Below are 23,528 nucleotides of genomic sequence, written 5' to 3' on the forward strand. Positions count from 1 at the left end.
GATGCTTGTTGCTTGATGAAAAATCAATCGAATTGAATATATGAAATATCAGCTATCAGTGCGGTTTGAGACTAAAAACACAAATGCAGCCTTGTTTTGGGAAAAATGTTGACTGCATCTTAGCATGGTGTTTTGAATGCATTATTAATCTCGCGCCAATGACATCTGCCTTAATAGAGATGGGGACAACCACGGGGAAGTTATGTACCGTTTTCATCCGAGCCGAAGTCATTAAGGGTGAAATCGTTATCCTACAAGCCGCACGGCATTCATTATTCTTTTAAAAGCTAGTCAAGGATGTCCCTTTCTCTTGGTGTGCACCCTTTGAACCTTCATTTGCACTGTCAGACAGTGAAATGAGTCCATGAATCTTGTGGACTTGGGCTTAATTAAACTATGTTATATTTCTTACACCTGGCATTAATCTCACCATAGGAGGACAGAGTCGGTTAATGGTACGTCTGTCTATAGTCACTAGAGCCCCTTATTGGATGACATGAAAATGTGAGCGTGAACAGGAAGAAGGTGAAATAAAAAAATAGTTACTGAACAGGGAATGTGCCAGTTTAGTGCAATGCATCTCATGAAGGAAAATTGCAAACACTGCGACTACTACCGGCAAAATCTCTTGACAAACCGCCAAAAATGCGGAATTCCAATCACAGAGAGCCAAGGCAACAGCGTGACGTTGCATCACACTTTTGCAGGAGATAATTTTCAAACAAATAAAAATATTAGCAAGAAGGTTTCCAAAGACATGCGACGTAGCATCTCGTTACAGGAATGATTGGAGAGGAGTGCATTTCAATTTCCCAGTAGGCAGGGACATACAGGACATACAGGCTAAATTGCACCAGTCGTTTTATTAGACCCGGGCTAACTCATCTCTCCGACAACACGTTCCACTCTCCGAGGGCGCCTCTTGTGCATTATGAATGAGACAGCCGTGCCCGGGCTACCTACCGCTGGAATACATTAAAGACGTTACATGCGATTTTGAAAATGAAGCCGTTGTTGTGGGTGAAAAGTTTGTGCAACCAACCCGGCGGTGGCGGTTGTAACTCGCTGTCCTTGTCATGTTTGATGAGCAAAGGTTTACGCAATTTTTCAGTCCAAATATCCTTTCTTTCAGCACCTCCTAATGTGTGCAGGAACGGGAAAACTCATTGCAATTTTGAGGGCGTTTCTGTAAGCGGTCTCTATAGAAATAAACACTGGGGCAGTTCACTAAGACAAATGCATGCTTAAGAGGCAATTTAGCCCGCAGACGATTGTTTCAAGGTATGCATGAGCAAGTGGGGGAGGACGTCAAAGACGAATCTCCCTGGTGGGACAGATAAAACATCACATTATTGTATACATGTATTGCAATTTGTGTGATTAGTATGGTGGAAGATTATCCTGCCGACAGGCACATTCCCCAGAGGCTTGGTCAACTAAGTGCAGAGGGAAAAAAATGTATAATTTGCAATGCACAAGGCTAATGTATACCCTATTTTCACTACCATAAGGCGCACATAAATCTCTCCAATTTTCTTCGAATTGTGCCTCGCGCACTATCCAGATGCACCCTGTGTGTTATGTAAAGCTGCAGACATAGCTGAAGACACCATGAGACTGCTAAAGGGTGAAGTGTGGGCATAACCGCTTAAGGGTGAGGTGTGGGCCTGTACATAAGGCAGAGCCTAGTGCTCAACTCAGATGTTTGCGTTAAATCTGATGTTTTTTGTGAGATTGTTCACGTTTCCAAATGAATTTGACTTGTATTCAATCTCCTGCGACATTTAAGCGTCTCCTGTTTAAACGCAAAGTGCCTGGCATGCGCAGAAGAGGACACATGACCTCACAAGCAGTGAGCCCATGTTTGCGGAAGTACACATGGATGCTAACGCTGTAGCGTATCTAGCCATTTGAAAGTTATTCTGCTACCAGAGGCTGAACAGAATTGTCCCCCCAAATATTAATTAAATCCAAAACTTCCCTTTCCCTTAATTAAATGCTTTGCAAGCAGCTGTGAGAGTTGAAGAATAACGAATCGATGATTCGCAATTGGAGCAAGCTGAAAAAAGAACTTCGACAAGTAAAGAAAACTCAGCTGAGCTTCCGCGGGAACAAGGCTATGTAGCCTGAGTTGGAAGAAAGAGTTGAGCGGTGGATCAGAGGGCAAAGCACAACAGTAAATTAAGACTTTTCAGGCCCCTTCTTGTGTGTCGCTATGGTGCTCTTTTTCAAAATTGTGTTTGATCCGTGAGTTTTATTTTGTATTTAATACTTAAACCACAAAAAAACCCTCAGTTTTGCTTTTTTTTTTAAAATATGCACACCTCTATGCTGGTCTATGTTGTTGTAAGGGTGGCCGCAGCAGAGGGCACCGCGCTCCATCATGCAGTGCTCCCTGTGAATGTTTTAAATACAGAAATAAAACCAGCTACGGAGGCTGAGCCTTTTAACACGATGTGCCCTATAGTCCTGAAAATACTGTACATAACAAACCATTTGACTGGTCACAAATTTGTACATTACTGCATTTGGTCTTGGATGAAATTAACCTGTGGATTACATGGGGGCGATTAATACCGTGTTCCTTCTGTTGAACAACAGCTTCTCTTGTATTGAAACCTTACAAATATATCATGATAAGTCAGGTTTGCTTTTCATTACAACACTTTGAAAAAACAAAATGTTGCAGCTTTTATAGAAAGTACTGGAGGCAGGTACAAAAGATGGACATCTACAGGTTTTGCCAAATGGTGGCAGCCCCTATTGTAAGGGAAAAATTAGGTTGGCACGGACGATTGAATGTTGCCTTTTTCAATCGTCCGTGAAATAAACGTGGTCTGTTTGCTTCTAATACCCAGATAATAAATTTACATGCACCGCTTTCCTGCTAAAGTTAATCTCCCTTCTACCTTTTCTTGCCTTGCTGTCCAGGTAAGAGGGGTTAACTACAATAAAAACAAAATAAAATAAAAAACAAAGATATCTTGTCAAGTTCCTATGGTTCACTACCCAGGTTTTGATGTTTAAAACAAAACAAGGAGTTGTTAGTTATTAAATATAAACAAATTGACCCATTGTCTGTGCATCATAACCCTGACATTTGGGTAATAGGAACCAAAGTAGTAGACAATTGACTGTTTTATAATAATAATAATAATAATAATTTCCTTGTATTGTCATTCTGTGTAACAATGTACACAGAACGAAATGTCGATTGCACCTGACCCGTTGTAGCGAGCCGATGCAGCCGCAGCCAACAGAGGGCGCCGCCGACCACTTTTTAAGTCTTAGGAATGACTCGGCCGGGGCGCGAACCCGAACCTCCCAGTCTCAAAGCGGGCGCCTTACCATCTAGGCTACTTTAGGGCTTTATCATCACAATTTATAAAGATTATCGCCTTAAAACATGCATTAAGTTAATTTTCCTTGTTACATTGCTGTGAGGTTAATAAATGATTTGTACTCAATATATAGTTTTGGAATCATTACGTCAATTGATCCGATCTAAATGGGACACTACAATATTTAGCCCTCATTTTTTCCTATCTTAACAGAGTCTAGAATGAAAAGAAATGGACTGAATCATGGCTCAGAAGCCTTTCCACAGGAGTGCTTGTCCTTTTAACATCGACTTGCAAATGACGGCATGTACACTAAGCATGCACCTCTTGCGCGTCTACTGATCCTGTCACTCAGTATACTAGACTGCCCGTGCTCACGCTTGTGTGACTGGCACAAAAACAACAGGCATCCGGCATCAAAGCCGGACGTTGGTGAGGACAAGAGAAGGGCTGTCAGTCAGCGAGCAGGGAGTTTGATGGGTTCGGTGAGGTGAAGGGGTTGGCGGCCCGGAGCCATGCACTATTCAGGCATCGTTCAGATGGAGCGGGGAATTGTTGAGGCAAAGCAAGGTCCTGGCAAACTTGTGAACGTACCGCACACTTCAGTTCAAACAAAAATATGCAACAGAAAATGCGTGCGTTGTTTGAGGTGTCCTTAAAAAGTTGAAAGGTTAATGTCTTCTTTATGAAGTATTTATTAACAATGCACAACAGAGATCAAAGAACCCTCATGCTTTGTTTTCCATTGCACCTATCTGCTTTCGTATTACTTTCAACACAGCTGAACGGGGCAGAACACATTAGGTTACTTGCGCGCACACCATGACCAGGCAGCCTAAGGCTACAATTATGACTTTAAACCAGGAGATGGCATCAGAGTTACAAAGTTTTCAAATCTCCCACTTTACTTTTAAAAATAAGAATTAGGACATAGCTTTAATTTTTGTGTGTTGGAGGAGTATATTCATTTACACTTTCAATGTCAGCACACATAAGACAGGTGCATGACTGCAGAAAGAAGGACCTTAGAGTCATCAACTCAGGCCACAAAATAATCGGCATCTCTCTGCACAGACTGGAGGACATTGCCGTCACTATATTGAGGACTCTTCTCACCCCGGTCACCACCTTTTCACCTGCTGTGTTGCCGCAGGTCCATCAAAACAAGGACAAATAGGCTCAGCGACAGTTTGTTTCCCAAGCCCATCAGCACCCTAAACAAGCACACAAGACTGTGAAAAATATATTACTTTCCTATAGATAGAAATATGAATCTTCACCGATAATTTCTCAACTTATTTTGGAAATATGTTGCTGCTAAAAGTCATTGATTGTATTTCTCCATGCATTATTGTTCTAATGCACTTACAACATAGGGCAGTCTCCAAGCACTACTTCTAAATATGTTTGCTCATTTATTGTTACATTCTTTTCTATCTTGTTTTTCTTTTCATTCTTTATTACGTGTTTACTATGGAGTGCCATATAAAATCTTGTTTTAAACAATGTAAGCATCAATATAATCAATGACAATAAAAACTAAATGTTTAATTTTTATTATCATTTTTCCACCATCTCATATTTGAATGATGAGTACAAACAATAGTTTTAACCTTAGACTTTTGCATGAAAGGGGTGATGTAAATGAGCATGAAAAGCCTAAAAGGTCAAAAAAACGACCAACGATCAAGAACTTTCACTTGCTCTAATTATTCAGAAGTCACATCACAATTGCAATACAAGCGAATTGTGTCATATATTGAGAAGCACGTCAAAAGAAGGTGAATGTCATACATTGTTCCCATATGCCACCTGACACTATTCTAAGAGGTCAAAAAAACAATGCTATTAGAAGTGACATCTTTATCATGCAGTGTGGTAAAATATTTAAGACCCTCTACAATAAACCTTCAATGCGTCGAGGTTCTTGGACGATCTAACTCTTCTAAGGACGAAGTGCCACCGCTACTGCGAGGCAGCAGAAGGCTCGTAAAAAAGCAAGACTTGTAAAAAGACACCACACCCCAACGCCACCACCGCACACTCGGATTATACCTGCTCAGCCAACCTGATTGATGGCACAGATGGCTGGAAAGGGACATTGGCCATATGAGGAGCAAGTGGATAAGTGTGTGTTAGCCTTGCTTTTTATTGAGTCATCTTAAAATTTGACCGACAAAAAGCTTTTATTTTAAATTGAACATGCACCTTTTGAAGTTCTGTCATGTTCATTTGACAATATAATTATAATGTGTGTAGCAGCTGAAGCGTATAACATCATGAATACGCTCAGTGAAATCAGATGATAATGAACAACTGGCGAACAAATGGGAGCACGAGCCAGAGACCTACTTGCACAATGTTTCTCTCATCAAGTGGCCGTCGATGAAAAAGCGTCACATGAATTGCGCGATTCATATGCAAGCGGGCCCCTTTACTAAAATACAAACTATGCACGACCAAAGTAGCCACTGTAGATGGACATACAGTAGCTTGATAAAAATCATCCCAGGATTTCCTTATACAAATTATGTAACCTATTTTTTTCTTTAATCGAATTGATGCATGAAAGAAGAAGGATGCATTACGGCTCCTTCACTTTTACAGTGCCAGACGCTATTAAAAAGGACCCGGGCATCATCTGCACTGCATTAAACAGCGTTACATCACTAGTTTGGCATGGGAGCGGTGCTTATGCTGTGACTCCATCATACAGTAGGAGAGGTCATTTACGTAGTGTCACTACAGTGAAGCTTTCATCTACAATGTTGGAAAAAGAATAAAAAGTGCTTGGGCAAGGATGAAGAAAATGCGCACGTGGGCTTTTTTTGTCTTCCCTTTAAACGATGTGTGGCACTTTCTCCACCGATATATCTTCTTCCATGTAATTTGGGGTGATTGTGCGTGGGAGCTCATAATGACTGCACTGTACAGGGCAGTGGAAAAAAAGACAAATTAATAGAGGACCTGAGAAAACAAAGATGCAGAAAAGTTATAATAAGTTAAGACAGGGGAGGAAGATGATGACCATCACCATGGTAACAGCAGCAGCTTCACCGCCTTTCTCCAGTTGAGCAAATGCATCAGCCCTCACCTAATCCCATTTTTTTCAGAACATGATTAAACGATCCATCAGACTTTACATAGCACAAGAAAGATTTCCACTTGGCAACAGTCTCGAAGTTAACACATTCTACAGGAAACTGTATTTCACAACTATGGCACAAAGAGTGAGGGTTCATTGTACATTATACAGTTCAATTACACTTTGTTCCCCCCCTTCAGTTTCCTAGCGCTTCAGCGCACACAGCGCTGTGGCCTGTATCATAAGGCAGACAGGCTTGCCTTAGGACATTGGGAATAATTAGCAGCAACCTACCTGACATCAATCAGCCCACTATTGCAAATGCACAGGTCACCACCCTGGGCACAACCTTACATGCTAAGCAGACTGCTGTCACCAAAGAAGAGAGCGAGAAAGAAAGAGGGGTTTGTAAGAACACGTTATGAATGTTGGAATCGGACATAATTAATGTCAAACTACAATATATTATATAATTGGAGGCATGGAGAACCCAGCTAGTGCGATGTTTTTAGAGGGACAGAAACCTGACTGCTACAGAACAGAGGGGGCCCGTCCTTCAAAAATGCCCCGTCACCTACACGATTAATTGCACGATTCAAGAGAGGAAGCATACCGATTGATCATCCCAGAAGCCCACCCTTAAGCTCAAGGACAGCTGAGAGAGTTGCTCTTTTGTACATGGGGTGTCATCTGTTTTACTTTCATCGTCAGTAGTTTGTGAATTTGATCTTTAAGGGTTAAGAAATTTAAAGGAACAGCAGGCAAAAAACGATCCATTCATCCATTATCTGCACCGCTTATCCTCAGTAGGGTCGCAGGGGTGCTGGAGCCCATCCCAGCTCTCTTCGGGCAGTGGGCAGGGGACACCCTCAAATGGTTGCCAGCCAATCGCAGGGCACACAGGGACAGACTATTCGCTCGCTCTTTCACAACGAGGGACAATTTGGACCGGCCAATTAACCTGACAAGCATGTTTTTTGGAATGTGGGAGGAAACCGGAGTGCCCGGAAGAAACCCACGCAAGCACGGGGAGAACATGCAAACTCCACGGCCTACGTTCCACCATCTTGTGCCCTTTTTTTTAATGTGAATGGCAACATTGAGTCAGGATAGCAATGTAGTAGCCACCAGACAGAACATTTGTTACCGTGAAGGATTTTTGTTTGCCAAGGGACTTAACAGGGAAGGAAAAGTGCAGTGAGGCTAAATTGAATGAACCAAGAGCACTTTTAGGTGCAAATTTTATGTTCTATACTTACAAAAACTATTTTATAAGACACTTGAAAGATCGATTTTTTTCTTATTTTTCAATTAATGTATTTTTTGTGATTTTTATCATTTTACCTCAAGCATAACTTTAAATTCTCCTGAAAGTAATACTTTCTATCGATTCAATAAATATCCATCTAAAGCAAAAATGAATTCAGTCGCCTCATCACATCTACATTTTTGACAAGGTAATTACAATTCAAATTAGCATGACAATCATGCCTGGCAGTGGCAAGTTTGATACGTCACGATGGATCTGCTATCCTGCAGTTTACTAACCATTGAACCTATTTAATGAGGGAGTTAAGACTGAGTACCATTAAATAAAGCAGAGATCCTGGACTACTCATTGACACTGTGATAATGACCTTGATTATACAGTGGTTGTGTTTCAGTCAAAACACAGTAAAATTCGGACTATAAGCCGCAACTTTTTCCCAAGCTTTGAACCCTGATGCGGCAAATTCATTCGGTAAGAGTGAGACACATGGAATAAATGTGTCGAAGAAGACGCAACGTTAATGTAACTTCATGCTTTGTGCATGAATAAAACTATTATGATCAAACCCTCATAATGGAAAATATGTCAATCGAAAGGGGAGCGCTAAATACGATATAGGGAATAATTTAACGAGTTTGTAATTATTTAAATGCAAATAATGTGGCGAAACGAACGGATTACAAGAAGCAATGTCCAACGAAGCAGAAATTTCTAAGGCGGATTCTTGGTTGTCTGTCAGCATTATCGTGTGTGTGGGAGTAAATATTTTACACGATTAGATTCCATGTACTGTCCTTGATTTAACAAAGCCATTTTCGCGAACATTCAAAGAAATTGAAGACGGCTTAGGGGACGTAACGGTGAGTTATGCCAGCTTTATAGTTTTGGGGTATCTCGCTTCAGACTGGTTGTGGTGTTTATTTGATATATTTCCAAGAGTTTAAGCTTTCCAATGATATTTGGCATGACGTATTTCAGAAACTCTAGACAACGTAAAGACACATATTTGTTTATCAAAAGTCCGGCGGCCCACCAGCAGGAAGTCGAAACGTTAAGGGACCGTCAGGTGCGGCTTGTGTATGTATAAAAAACATTTCCTTTACAAATGTACTGGGTGCGGCTTATAATCAGGTGCACCTTATAGTCCGATTTCTAAGGTACAGTAAATGAGGGAAAACAGCATTAACTTTACAAACAGCAATTAAGGTACCCACTCTACCGATTATCAAGCCATGTCATTTCGGTATTATCCTAGTTCTGACACTGCATGTTCTATATAAGTGTGTGATTCATAATCAAGCACTAATTAATTTCATTTTTCTCTTGAGTGCTCTGCAGGGCAGCACACAGAAGCCACTTAAGTCATGACATAAAAACTCTAGATAAAAGATAGAAGGCTTCAAGCAGATTTTGTAAGGACTTTTAAGTCTTTGCTTTCTTTTCATTTTATTTAATTATTTGTTTAAACCATACCTTTGTAAAATCAGTGGTACCTCAATGTAGTTGTGCCACTGTTTAGTCATTTGGAGGGCTTAGCAAATAGTGAACACCTCTGGGATAAAAAGAAAGTTAGTTTACTGCAAACCGAATCAAGCAGTGACATTTTAGAAATTTCAACTATAACAAATCAAGTCATGATTATTTGTATAGCCCTTAATCACAATGTGCCCAAATGGGCTGCACAGACCATTTACAACATCCCCTGATCAGAAACCTACATGGAGCAAGAAAAAAAAAATCCAAAACCTCAGCATGGAGAAAATAAAGAAACCTTCAGAAAGGGGCCACGCATGAGCTGATCCTCCTTCCAGGCTACCCAGGTTGCAATGGGTGTTACAAGGGCATCGGCAGAAAATACACAACATTATATATAGGAAATAAAAAAATGTCCAGTTGACTGCTTCCTGTCCCAAGATCTTGACAAATTCAGCATGTTCTAGAGAATGGTTTACGTCAAGTCTAAGTAACAATAAGCATTAACATTTGGGCCTCACCTTAGGAATAAACACAAACCATGCTAACACTTACTAACACATTATTTAAAAATCCTTGCTGTATATTAGCGTTCGGCCAAAAATGATTTATTGCCACAGTATTTTTTATATTAAATTAAATAGTTGTGTATAAGCATTTAAAATAAACAATCTGACAGTCACTCTTCCGAAAGTGCTGTGCTATTGTCATTGAATTGAAGCAAAAAAAAATATTGGTGACTAATACCTGTCCTTGCATCACAAAACAGGACTCACAAAAGCGATTTGAAACTAAAAATTTGTTTCATGCAATATGTTTTAAAATGATCTTGATCACAATACATTCCACCGGTTTGTTGGAAATTTAGAAACTAAACAGTTGGTGTGTTTAAAACAGTATTGAGTTTTTAATGTGGTCTTATTGTGAACTAAAACAGAGCATATCTTGCCAGCCTTATGAAAGAAAGTTTTATTGGCATATAAAAGTCTCAGATTTTCTTCAAATTGTGTGGCGTGCCCGTTCGTCCTGCGTTTTATGCAGGGCGGCAGATGTAGAACAGCACGGTGGCCTAAAGGTTAGGCCCCCATCCCAGAGACTGGGATGTCAGAGGTACAAGCCTTGACCAAGTTAAGACTTACCGTATTTTCCACACTATAAGGCGCACCTAAAAGCCTTTGGGTTTTTTTTCAAAAGCTGACCATGCACCTTATAAAGTGCGCCTTATATATGGATCAATATTAAGTCGCAAAGTCTTGCAACTGAAGCAAGCAGCCGCCGACTAGATTTTCCCCTGAAGGCGAAGTCGTCCGCGGTGTATGCTGGGATTTATATACCGGCGTTTTATTTTCTAACCAATGTGTCAATCATCATTTGAATCAGTCACTATTGGCTAAAGTTATTCGGAGGTAAAGGGGGCGGATCCTTTTTATCATTTACAGGCTCGCATTGGCTAAAGGGGCGAAACAAATCCTGTTATTGGCCGAAAAAGATGAATGTGAATCACAGGTTGGGTTGCACTACGGTATAGAGAAAACATGTTTTACTATTCTGTATTTGTAAATATTTTACTCTCCTGCATTTACTACACTCACAGGTATTAAGAAGACCATGGTTACGTGAAGGCTGCAAGAGAACTTGGGTGAGCTATGCGGATTTATATTTTCCCGGTATCTTGTTTTAGAACGATCTTGATGTTTCTGTAATGGGTCTATTTTAAACTAAAGTCAATTCAAAGTGTTTATTGTCATATGCACAGTAAAGAACCCGTTTCCCTGCACAATAAAATTCTTACTTTGCTGTCTACACAGTTGCCAGCAAAAAATGAAATGGAAACTAAGAAATGTTTGGTGACATCGTACAGACACCGCATCCGCACGTGTCTATGACACGTATTTGCTTCCTTGCAAGCTTTCGGAATGTTAAGGGGGTAATAAGTTTGACTGAACTATCTGACTGTTTTGTCGACGTTCCCATTGTAGCGCCTTATAATCCGGTGTGCCTTATGTATGGAAAATATAGGACCAAAAACTATTTTTTGGGGGTGCGCCCTATAACCCGGTGCGCCTTATAGTGCGGAAAATACGGTACATTTTTGGGTGAAATCCGACGTTTTTGTAAAAACATTCACATTTCCAACCAAATGAAACTTCTATGAGTCTCCATATCCGACTCCACCATATCTGTTTTTTTAACTTTGTTTTGAGTTTATTAGGATCAATGGATCAAGCACCTGATGCAATTTAGCATTTTCTTAAACAAAAAAAATCAAGGGGGGATGTCTGATAGTGCCTTAGAGAATATTCACTTTGGACATTAAAGAAAAAAAAAACAGTTGTCCCACAAATATTAATTAAATCCAAAACCTCACCTTCCCTTAAATGCGCTCCGTGTTTTCGTCCGCAATGTGTCAATTTCTACGCTTCATGGAAGAAAATTAAAACTAAGCAGCAGCAAGAGAGTTAAAGATTAAGGACTTGAAGGCCTGAAGTCGTTGAGTTCCTCTGGTCTTGATTTCTTTGGGACTGGGATGATGCAGGATGTTTTCCACAGCTGAGGGACCCTCCCCTGTTCAAGGCTCAGGTTGAAGATGCGCTGTAGAGGGTCTCCCAGCTCAGACGCACAGGCTTTCAGCAGTCGGGGGGATATTCCATCCGGACCAGCTGCCTTGCTGGTTCGTAGCCTTCTCAGCTCCCCACACACCTGGGCTGAAGTTATTTTTAGTGGGGGTATGTCTTCCATGCTAGTGTCCAGAGGGGGGAGGGGGAAGGACAGCTGCACAACTCAGGGGTGAGGATGAGGCGGAGTGGTCAAACCTGTTGAAAAAGTTGTTCAACTGGTTGACTCGCCCCACATCTATATCCACAGCCACTCCCTGCTTGGTGCTGCAGCCAGTAATTGTTTTCATCCCTTCCCACACCTCCTTCATGTTGTTGTTCAGCAGCTTTTTCTCCAACTTCCTCCTGTACTGCTCCTTCCCTTTCCGGAGCTGGACTTTGAGCTCCTTCTGTACTCGTTTTAGCTCCTGATGATCACCATTTTTAAAGGCCCTCTTCTTTTGGTTCAGAAGGCACTTGATGTCTCTCGTGATCCAGGGCTTGTTGTTGGCATAGCAGCGTACAGTCTTTTTAGGAACAACATTGTCCATGCAGAACTTAATGTAGTGGTTGAAATTAGGTACATATTAATCAACGTGGTGCAGTAAGTGCACTTGACTATTGCTGCTGCAGGTTATGGTACTATCCTACAGATGCTTGTGTGACCCACTCCTGCCTACACACCTCGTCCTTTCTGGCCCAGCTGGCAGAGCAAGAGCCCAAGAAATACTACAACCAAGAGCCAAACAATCTCAAAGAAACAGAAATTTGTGAGCGGGAGTCAAAGCCTAACTTAAAAAAATGAATCTGTTCGACACTTACCAAGATCTGTATTGGGGCCAGCCAACAACTGCTTGAACTTATCCAGACGTGACGCCTCCCTCTCAGTCATGGCAGGAGTACCTGATGTGTTCTGGTCGGCCATTCGCGCCACAAGTGGTATGACCGGTCGGTGGGGAAGAGACCGCTGTCTGTAAAGGGCTGCATGCTCACCTGCAGCATCTGACCCAGGAGAAAAATAAAGCGGAGGAGAGTCAAAAACGTTAGAGATGCATACAAGGGAGTTTTTTTGAGTCAGTGAAATAATAACAGATGACGATTTTGTATTACCAGTCCACAAAAGGAGCATATAAAATTAAATATATAAGCTCATGTACTGTATTTTCCCTACTATCAGTTCCACCGGATAATAAGGCTCACTCCCAAAAAGTAGTCTTTTCTGATGTTTTTTATATACAAGGTGCACCGGAATATGAGGCGCACAAAATTGTAACTACAGCCAGGACTGAGGTTGCACTAAAAATAAATAAGTACCACATTTGAGCATTGATTGATCGAAACACAACACTGCTCACAAATGCATAAATTGGTTGCAACGTGGCAGGGCGAGAACCTAATCATGTTCAATGGACTACTAAGGATACAGACATTACATGAAAAGGAATTGCTTTTTATGTCATCATCACTATTTTAGTCACAGTTTATTGTCAGACATTAAACCGGTCCGTGGTACGGAACAGGTTAGGAACTACTAAAATCCAGCATTGTATAGGTGACTCGCAAAGTATTTACGAAGCGCACGAGATTCTGAGCTGAATTAAGAGCAATGCACTGTGGGAAGTAATTCAGTCATCCTGAAAGATATCAAGTGATGCTTGGCCAGATGTATTCAATAACGTTTGTTAGTTGCAATGCCGTTTAGAGCTAAGAAAAACTAAAAGATTTTTTTCTCATATCGCTAACAATTTTATCTGGTACCGTGCCTCAAAATAGTGTGATAAGAACTATTGCCTTGTCCTATGTCGTCCAAGTCTCTAGTGGCCTGGTTGATAGGATTGGGCACTCTTACGACTGTAGCCACAGTGTGAGTGATACGGAATCGTCAGCTGTGTACTAGCTATGTAGTTACAATTGTGCATCTAGCTTGGCCTTTGCCATGATCTTTGATTTTTGCAATCCGGAGATGGAATAAGAGCTTGCTCTGTCCACTCCACGCATCGGCCCGGTATTGCAGTACCTCCGGGAACGGTGCATTCGCAATGATCGCAGCAAGGCTTTAGGGCTAGGACCTTAGCTTGGCCTTTTGGCTGAGAGTAAGAGTCCCGGCTCCTTGGCTTTGTAGCGTACTATGAACTGACCGATTACGGATAATGGATAATGAATAACGAAGATAGATCAATAACCCTGAGCTGAGAACAGTACAATAATAAAGCCAAAAGAATACAATCGTTACATAAGGCACAATGGATTTCTGGCCAATTTGGGGTCCGGAATTTGGGCTTATAAAGAAAAGCATTTATGATAAATACTACAGCTATAAAAGCTTTTTGAAACAGATCTATTTTTTAACCTAAAGGCTCTAGTGAGTATCGCATTTTGGTGCTTTTCATAATTTTTAAAAGGTATAAGGCTGAATTGAGTGTATATACAGTTTTTCAACAATAAACAAGTCCATTGCGAATGAATGACTCTTTTATTATCTGAATGAGAAAATTATTTTGAGGAAGCTATTTCAAGGTGACTTGTTACATGGGTTTTTCAATCATAAGCATGACCCATTTACTATTAGAGTAGGATTGTGCCAAAGACAAGATTATGTATGTCAGCATTACATTCTATCCAAATCTCCAAACCAGTTTCTTTGAACGTTGTTTAGCTTGAAGCATGTCGCCTGTTGAAATGATACTAATTAGTGTAGATGGCAGTTTTCCCCCTTTTTTCTTCTCCTGAATGAGATAAGCAAAGATGATTCAAGTGTGAAGCCACGGCGGCAGCAGGGACTTCCATTATTTTTTTCCCTTGAACACCACATGTTGCAAATTCACTCAAAAAAAATATGGAAACACAAGGGTGAGTGACAAATTTGGACTATGCCATAGAGCAGTGATGTTAAAAGAGAGCGATACAGACAAGGAGAGAGAGAGAGAGAGAGAGCGAGAGAGAGCGAGAGCAAGAGCGAGAGCGAGAGCGAGAATTTGGTAGAAAAAGCGAGAGAACATGAGAGAGGAAAAAAGAGAAAGAGTGATAAAGAGAATAAGAGCAAAAGAAAGGGTGAAAGAGGGTGATATAACAACTACCAACAACCACACGCTCTTTTAGAAAAAGGTCCACCGAGGCAGAGCAGGCTCTGAGAGACTGCTTTGGATGTACGGACTGGGATGTCCTGCTAGGGTCCAGCAGTGGGGACATTGAGGAGATGGCAAACTGCACTACTGACTACATTAAGTTCTGCATGGATAATGTTGTTCCTATAAAGACTGTACGCTGCTATGCCAACAACAAGCCCTGGATCACGAGCGACATCAAGTGCCTTCTGAACCAAAAGAAGAGGGCCTTTAAAAATGGTGATCATCAGGAGCTAAAACGAGTACAGAAGGAGCTCAAAGTCCAGCTCCGGAAAGGGAAGGAGCAGTACAGGAGGAAGTTGGAGAAAAAGCTGCAGAACAACAACATGAAGGAGGTGTGGGAAGGGATGAAAACAATTACTGGCTGCAGCACCAAGCAGGGTGTGGCTGTGAATATAGATGTGGGGCGAGTCAACCAGTTGAACAACTTTTTCAACAGGTTTGACCACTCCGCCTCATCCTCACCCCTGAGTAATGCAGCTGTCCTTCCCCCTCCCCCTCTGGACACTAGCATGGAAGACATCCCCCCACTAAAAATAACTTCAGCCCAGGTGTGTGGAGAGCTGAGAAGGCTACGAACCAGCAAGGCAGCTGGTCCGGATGGAGTATCCGCCCGACTGCTGAAAGCCTGTGCGTCTGAGCTGGGAGACCCTCTACAGCGCATCTTCAACCTGAGCCTTGAACAGGGGAGGGTCCCTCGGCTGTGGAAAACATCGTGCATCATCCCAGTCCCAAAGAAATCAAGGCTGAGGAACTCAACGACTTCAGTCCGCTCGCCCTGACATCACATGTGATGAAGAGCATGGAGTGGCTGCTGCTGCACCACCTGAGGCTACAGGTCCGTCACGCCATCGACCCACTGCAATTTGCTTACCAGGAGAAGGTAGGAGTGGAGGATGCTATAGTATACATGTTACACTGATCCCTCTCTCACCTGGATAGGGCGAAGGGGGCTGTAAGGATTACATTTTTGGACTTCTCCAGTGCCTTCAATACCATACAGCCTCTGCTACTGAGTAGGAAACTGACAGAGATGGGAGTTAGCTCACAACTTGTAGAACGGATTACTGACTACCTGACAGGCAGACCCCAGTATGTGAAAAAGGGGGGCTGTACATCGGACACTGTGGTTAGCAGCACAGGATCTCCGCAGGGGACCGTTCTCTCTCCGTTCCTATTCACTCTATATACATCGGACGTTAAGTACAACTCTGAGTCCTGCCATGTGCAAAAGTTTGCCGACGACACTGCGATCGTGGGATGTATCAGAAACGGGCAGGAGGAGGAGTACAGGAAATTGATTCAGGACTTTGTCCGATGGAGCGACGCAAACCACCTGCACCTAAACACCACCAAGACCAGAGAGATGGTGGTGGACTTCAGGAGAACCAGAACTCACCCGGTTCCTGTAACCATCAAGGGAGAATGTGTAGAATTTGTCCAGACTTACAAATACCTGGGTGTGCAGCTGGACAACAAACTGGACTGGACTGCCAACACAGAAGCTCTATGTAGGAAAGGGCAAAGCCGACTTTACTTCCTCAGAAGGCTGGCCTCCTTCAACATCTGCAAAAAGCTTCTGAAAATATTCTATGAGACAGTAGTGGTAAGCGCCCTCTTCTATGCGGCAGCATGTTGGGGAGGCAGCGTCAAGAAGAAGGACGCCTCTCGTCTCAATAAGCTGGCTAGGAAAGCGAGCTCTGTTGAGAGCAAAGAGCTGGACAGCCTAACAACAGTAGCTGAGAGACGAGCACTGAAAACGCTGAGGTCAATCATGGACAATCCATCGCATCCACTACACAGCATTATCTCCAGACAGAAGAGCAGTTTCAGCGACAGACTGCTGTCACTGTCTTGTACTACGGACAGACTGAAGAGATCTTTTCTTCCTCATGCCATGAGGCTCTTTAACTCCACCCGGCAGAGTAAAGGCCCACATTAAACCACACCACCTACATTGGATATTACCGAATCTTACTGCAATATGTATTCTGTGTAGCACTATTTAGTTACTCTATATAACACGCTACAGTGGGCATTTGCACGTCACATTGGGTATTTGTATATTGTATTCTTTTGGCTTTATTATTGTACTGTTCTCAGCTCAGGGATGCTGCTGGAAATGTGAATTTCCCTTCGGGGATGAATAAAGTATCTATCTATAGGTAAAATATAACCTGTCTTGCTTTAATAAGCCAGGCCTGAGTGTGCGGGCTCAAGCTGTGTCGTCTTTAAGGGAATGAAAAGAAGCGCTGGAAGGCACGGAACCGTTTATGTAACCATAACACCGCAATATGACTGACGGCATTCAGATTGTACATGTGATGGGCTACGCAGTATGGTGATAACATTTTTATAGCACATTTTAGTACTCTATAAATCCTTGGTAAATACACAGTGAATATTTTAAGGATTCCTAAAAGTCAAACAAAAGTTTGTCTGAAAAAGTCTATAAAAAGTAACATTTGGCAGGCCCATGATTTAAGGTTATACATAAAAAAAAATATAGAATTCAGAATACAGTGATCCCTTGTTTATCGAAGGTCTTACATCCCAAGAACAAGGTTTGTACACCCTTTTTATGGCCAAATTAATAAACGTTTGGAGGACTTTCAAAGCCCATTTTCCATTTTCTACAGTACCAATAAGAAAAGAAAAATTTTGGTGTGAGTCACACATTATATATATATATATATATATATATATATATATATATATATATATATATAATGTGATTTGCATATGTGATTTTCTGTTTTGCAGGGGCATTTATCAAGACATAATTTAAGTAATTTGCCTATATATTTGTTTGTGAAACAAATCTCTTCCCATGCAGGAAGCGCTTCCCATTCGAATTTTCTACTGGGAAATGTTACCTTCATTCTTTACATGGCCCATAATACATGTCCATAATGGTAATCTTTGCAGTAATACATATTTTTATATTGCCCTGTTTAGCATATACTGGGCCACTTGGACAGTGTCTGTCATTTTTAATCAGACTTGTTCAGAAACACGGCAACACATCCAAGCATTTACAAGCAAACATTTCACCCATAATCCAGGCAGTTTTAAATCCTCCAAAACACAACATTAATATTCAAGTATTTTCAAGGATTTAAAGCACCTGTAAGAACCCATGATAGGCAAAATCCGTAAAGTAGAAACCTTTGTTTCTTTACAACTAAATACGCCATCATTTGTTTTCCAGATAAAAGTATTGTACAACCCTTTTGTTTTACTTTTAGAAATAACTACTGTCAAATAATTGGAAGCTGAGAGAAAAATAAGCCAATCAGAACGATGAACGCAATGCAGTCAATTGCATGAATGTGGGATTACGGTATAAAGCAGGAACTGGGAACCTTTTTGACTGAAAGAGCCATAAAAGCAAACTATTTGGATTATTTTTTGAGGGGGGAAGCCATACTTTATATTTTAAGACCAAATTCAAAAAAACAAACATGGCTTTTTCTTCAGCGTATTAATTTAACTGTGTAACATTTGATGATTTGATAAAACTATGAAATAATAATGCAAGAGCCATAGGTTCCTGACTCCTGGTATAGAGAATTTTACCAAGTGCCCACACCATGTCACTTTTCAGTACACATTGCTCAACAGCCAAACTGGAGCCAAGTTAAAACCTTAAAAGGTATCCTTCTGACTAGCAGTAGTCAAAAAAAATTCAAATGATTTCCAGCACAACGAACTCCTGCTTTTCAGTCATTTAACAATTGCAGAAGACGGCTGCCGAGAAACTTCAGGCATCAATAAAGTTCACTTCTGGCGTGTCGTGGAGTTATTCCGATACTTGGCCTGAATGATATGCTGCCAAAAATTATTTGCATCAATTAATTCCATGTTCTCTGCTCACCTCACAGTCAGAACCCAATGATTTTTTTCTTCAGCGTCAATTCTCTCATGACGACTGAGACAAATTATATAATAACCATAATATAAAGATCACTCCAGTTTGACTTCGTGATTAAGACTTCAACTTTGACAGTCTCTTAACACCGAGACACTTTACAGCAATAAATCTGAAAAAAGGAATCTAAAGAGGTACTAACCTTTTGGTGATCCAATAGGCGCTTCGCTCAGGGATTTTACCAGGCGACCTTCAGTGTCTAGACTGTTTTGGAAAGAGAACGGAGCCTCTGGACTGGGTAAGTCTCCCTCGTCGTCATCCTCCTCGTAATCGTCTGCCGCCTCTTCTTGGACATCATTGTCTCGATGGGGCAAATCTCCGGGGTCATCAAGCTTCTGTCTTTCTTGCAACTTGCTATGATTCTCTATCACCTGCATCGAGGATAAGCATGGATGAATCTTCACTTGCCTAGGACCGTTATATCAACACAATACCTTATTGGCGGTCTCCATGACGACCTCAATATTGAGGTTCTGCGCAGCCATAGCCAGCAGCTCATCGTCGTCATCCCCGACATCCCAGGCATCACTTGTGATGCTTTCAAATTCTTGAAACGTGGTGGCCTTCTTGGGCTTGCCTGGCGTGGCGGGAGATGGCCTCTGGCCAGCTTTGATCAAACTAGTAGAAAAGAAGGAGAAAATAGCAGATTCTAGTGGCTATATTTGTTTTGTTTTTTTATTATTATAAACATTTGATATTTAACATTGTAAGATGTTGTCTTCGTCATCTCAAACAGCATCTCAAAATTCATCAATTTTACCGAGTCATTTATTTTCCAAACAGCCAAAAATGTGTAATTTATGAGTGAATCAAATAAATAAAAAGTAGTGTTTGGTTACACATCTTCAAATCAAATTTTAACCAAAGCCAAATTCGATACAAAGTACTCATACGACTTGTGGTTTTTGATTCATAAAATATTCCTCCCCCGTATCCCAGTTGATTTGTAATGAATCCGATATCCAAAAATAAAAGTGTTCCAGAGTTCTTGAGTCCACAAGTTCAAAAGTACCAAGATTAAAAAAAAACTTTTTGGGGAAAACTATCCAACATTCTTGGAACGCTAATAATCGCAGCTATACCAATGCTTCACATTTTAATTCCAGTCCCACCAACAGGAGTTGGAAAATATTCCATCCCCAAGGGCGGAACTCTTGGCCACTGCTGTAAATAGATTAAGAATCATAAAATCAACATTTTTTTCGAGAGCAAACTCTATGGCTAACCAGATATACATCTGAAAAGAAGAAAACCCCCTGAAAATGAATACAACTTAACTGTAATGCAATTATCGTATTTTCCGCACTATAAGGCGCACCTAAAAGTCTAAATTTTTTTCAAAAGCTGACCATGCGCCTTATAACACAGTGCGCCTTATATATGGCTCAATATTAAATTCGCAAGGTCTCGCAACTACGAGAAACAGCCGCCGACTCCATTTTTCGCACTGTGCATACTGGGAAATATTAAACAACGATTCTCTTTCATACGTGCATTTGTATAAAAAAAATGGCTCCTGTTAAGAGACACGCGTACAACGCCGAGTTTAAACTCAAGGCGATCAGTCACGCAGCACAACACGGCAATAGAGCGGCAGCGAGAGAGTTAAACATAAATTAATCGATAGTACGGAAGTGGAGAAAGGATTAAGATAAGCTCCGCCAAGTAAGGAAAACTCAACAAAGTTTCCGTGGCAATAAAGCAAGATGGCCAGAGTTAGAGGAAACACTTGAACAGTGGGTTGTTCAACAAAGAGCGGCAAGCAGAAGTGTCAGTACGATAACTATACGTATGAAGGCAACAGCGCTGGCACAGGAACTCAATATTAAAGAATTCAGGGGTGGTCCTACTTGGTGCTTTCGTTTTATGAAAAGATGCAATCTATCCATCCGTACTCGAACTACTGTTTCACAGCAACTGCCAGCTGACTTCGTTTGTTAACAATAAAGTTTGACCTTTTTGAATGTTTTGTTGACATTCCCTTTAGCGTGGCAACATCTAGAGCAGGGGTGGCCAACCCGGTCCTCAAGAGCCGCATGTCCTGCATGTTTTTGGAGTTTCTCTGTTCAAATACAGGTGATCCCAATCACCTGGGTCATTATCAAGCTCCCGCACAGCTTGCAAACAATCTTAAAATTTGCATCACCTGAGAAACCTCCAAAACATGCAGGACATGCGGCTCTTGAGGACCGGGTTGGCCACCCATGATCTAGAGGTTGCATAACGTAACTACATTCTCTACTGTAGTCAAGTCAAGTCACATTTATTTACCGTAAATAGCCCTTAATCACAAAAATGTCTCGAAGGACTGCACAGGATTACAATTACAAAATTGCACAATTACCTGATCTTAAACCAGCATGCACTTATGGCGCCTTATAATGGGGTGCGTCTTATGTATGGCAAAAGTTTTAAAATATATCATTCATTGAAGGTGCGCCTTATAACACGGTGCGCCATATAGTGCGGAAAATACGGTATACTTCATTCCAGTAGCATTAAAATAAATTTTGCATAAACACTTATAATGCAATTCATAAAACAGCTAAACTCTAAATGTGTGATGTTACTGAGGGCTTGTGTAGCCCTTTGTGTCTCTTCCAAGATTTAAGGCTATACAGTGGCGCCTGGTTTTATGATCGATCCAGCCAAAAAAGTTTCGTTATCCAAAGTGTGGGTCCGACTAAAATCTTCTTTTTTCATACAATCAGTTACCGAGTATCGGAAGTCAGTGACACCACTACTAAAGGTTAGCGCAGGTATGCACCAACTCAGTACGAGTGGTTAATTCGGGAGTTGAGACCGTTGCAAACCCCCTGCATTAAAATACCAAATGGTTTATTTTGTAGATTATTTGGTTGCAGCTACCAGGGGCACAATTGCAGCTACCAGGGGCACAATTTTATGGTGTGAATTGGGCAAGTACAGCATTTAATTTGCAAACATTGGTCCAGCAAAAAGAGAGAGAAATAAAAGCCAGTGCTCCACTTACAATCGAAAAGAAGGAAAATATCGCAAAATATGAAAGTGGGGCTAAAGTTGCAGATTTGGCGAGGAATACGGGGGAAGCATGTCCATGATCTCAAAGGTCTTGTGACAAAAAGACAACCTAATTTCTGCGACAGTGGCGACAGGTATCACTGTATTATCAAGCCGGGGGAGGCAATAAATGAAGATATGCAAAATCTTCCTATGATTTGGATATGGAAAAAAAAAGATCTCGCTGGAAAAAAGTAACATGCATCAGCTGCACTCCGAGGAAGACAATGAACAATAAGAACCATTACCGAAAGCAAAAATTAAGTAAGCGTCTGCTGGAGAAAACTGCAGGTTTTCATCACAAAAATAACTCCCAATAAAATCAAAAGAGGACAGTCAATGGAGATGTTTGATGAAAACTGTCTGAAACATTTTATAAACATTCCAAGATCCAGACAGAAGCAACAATGGATGCATAAAGTAGCGATCCAGCACGTGTGGAAAAGCGTGCCAAGTGAATGACATTTAACTGACTTTTTGCATTTGAGCATTTTCATTCATTTGTTGTTGTTTGTTGAACTGTGTACTATATAGTAACTTCCTCTTCAGCATTTATTTTGACTTATTTATTGTTTTATTTGTGTATTTGAACATTGACTGAACATTAGTTTACCTACAGGATAGGTACAACTGATTTAATGGGGTTTTGGTTGCATTTGATGACCTTGGAATTGATTGAACCGGTTTCAATTCACAATGAATGCGTTATACAACTTCACTGTGGAAAACAATTAGAGTCAGGTACCACTACATAAATGAATGTGATTTGAAAAAATATGTCAATTGTATTTGCACACGCATCATCATTGAAGCATATTCAATACACTGGGTATCGACGATCCCCCACAACTTGATTTTCTGGTCAGGGCACTTCCACCTCTTTATCTTCATGGCAAGCTATTAAACAAGATTTACGATACCAAAAAAAAAAAAAAACGATGAAAATTTGGAGTCGGACCACGCCCACCAGTGTACATACAAAAGTAGATTGCAAATATGAACAGATGTCATTGCACTTACTTAGTGTGAAGAAGTGGATCAAACGGTGGATGCTGAGCGCCATACACATGCTGAATGCTGGGGAAAGTGACAGAGATACACTGGATGACCACGCGCATGCTGAGCAATAACACTTATAGTAGAAGATCAAGAATATGATTTTTTTTTTTTTTTCAAACAACACATACATTTAATTGTAAAATTAAACGCGAGTTTGTGTTTTGGTGTCATGTGAAGAATGCTGGAATTGTGTTAGCCGCTGTTAGCATCGCATCTTTAATCGCCTTGAAAACTCGTGTATCATAACTATCGAGCAAAAAAGTGTCATAGCTGACGGACTTCAAAAGTCGCAAGTATTTTTAAAGCATGCCACGGAGTGAAAAATACATTTTGACGTCTGGACTTTTCCAGGACTGAGAGTGAATTAGCATTGCTAGGCTAATTTAGCAATTCGTAGGGGTACGCGTCATTCACCTGCCGGGAACCTTCGCCGCGTTTCTTTTCCAGAACTGCTTTTTGTTTCCGTCATTCGACATTTTTTCTTTCAGGTCCAAGCAGTCCCAAACACAAAAGTGCGGACGCTGTCGCCTCTTTCAAACGTCTATTTAGGCTTTATTTACACCAGGTTGCTTCCGGTAAAACTCAGAGCGCTGCCATGTTGATGGTTCCTC

The 23,528-nt window shown here is 41.1% G+C and overlaps 1 protein-coding gene and 1 pseudogene across 3 annotated transcripts in view; one reads left to right on the forward strand and one right to left on the reverse strand.

The window, feature by feature from the left end:
* Positions 1 to 23,528, reverse strand: part of tbc1d22a (TBC1 domain family, member 22a) — a 146,535-nt gene extending 123,007 nt beyond the window's left edge. For all 3 annotated transcript variants that reach the window (XM_088348194.1, XM_088348195.1, XM_088348193.1), the window contains exons 1-5: positions 23,332 to 23,528; positions 22,879 to 22,935; positions 19,254 to 19,437; positions 18,962 to 19,190; positions 12,586 to 12,765 (exon numbers count right to left, since the gene is read on the reverse strand). In XM_088348194.1, the coding sequence (XP_088204320.1) occupies positions 12,586 to 12,765; positions 18,962 to 19,190; positions 19,254 to 19,437; positions 22,879 to 22,935; positions 23,332 to 23,393 (712 nt within the window). In that variant the 5' untranslated portion in view covers positions 23,394 to 23,528. The remainder of the gene's footprint in view (positions 1 to 12,585; positions 12,766 to 18,961; positions 19,191 to 19,253; positions 19,438 to 22,878; positions 22,936 to 23,331) is intronic.
* LOC148357108 (U2 spliceosomal RNA) lies at positions 13,683 to 13,802 on the forward strand (annotated as a pseudogene).

This window comes from Urocampus carinirostris, chromosome 11, assembly GCF_059441175.1.
Source record: "Urocampus carinirostris isolate Australia breed hairy pipefish chromosome 11, RoL_Ucar_1.0, whole genome shotgun sequence".
NCBI lineage: Eukaryota > Metazoa > Chordata > Actinopteri > Syngnathiformes > Syngnathidae > Urocampus > Urocampus carinirostris.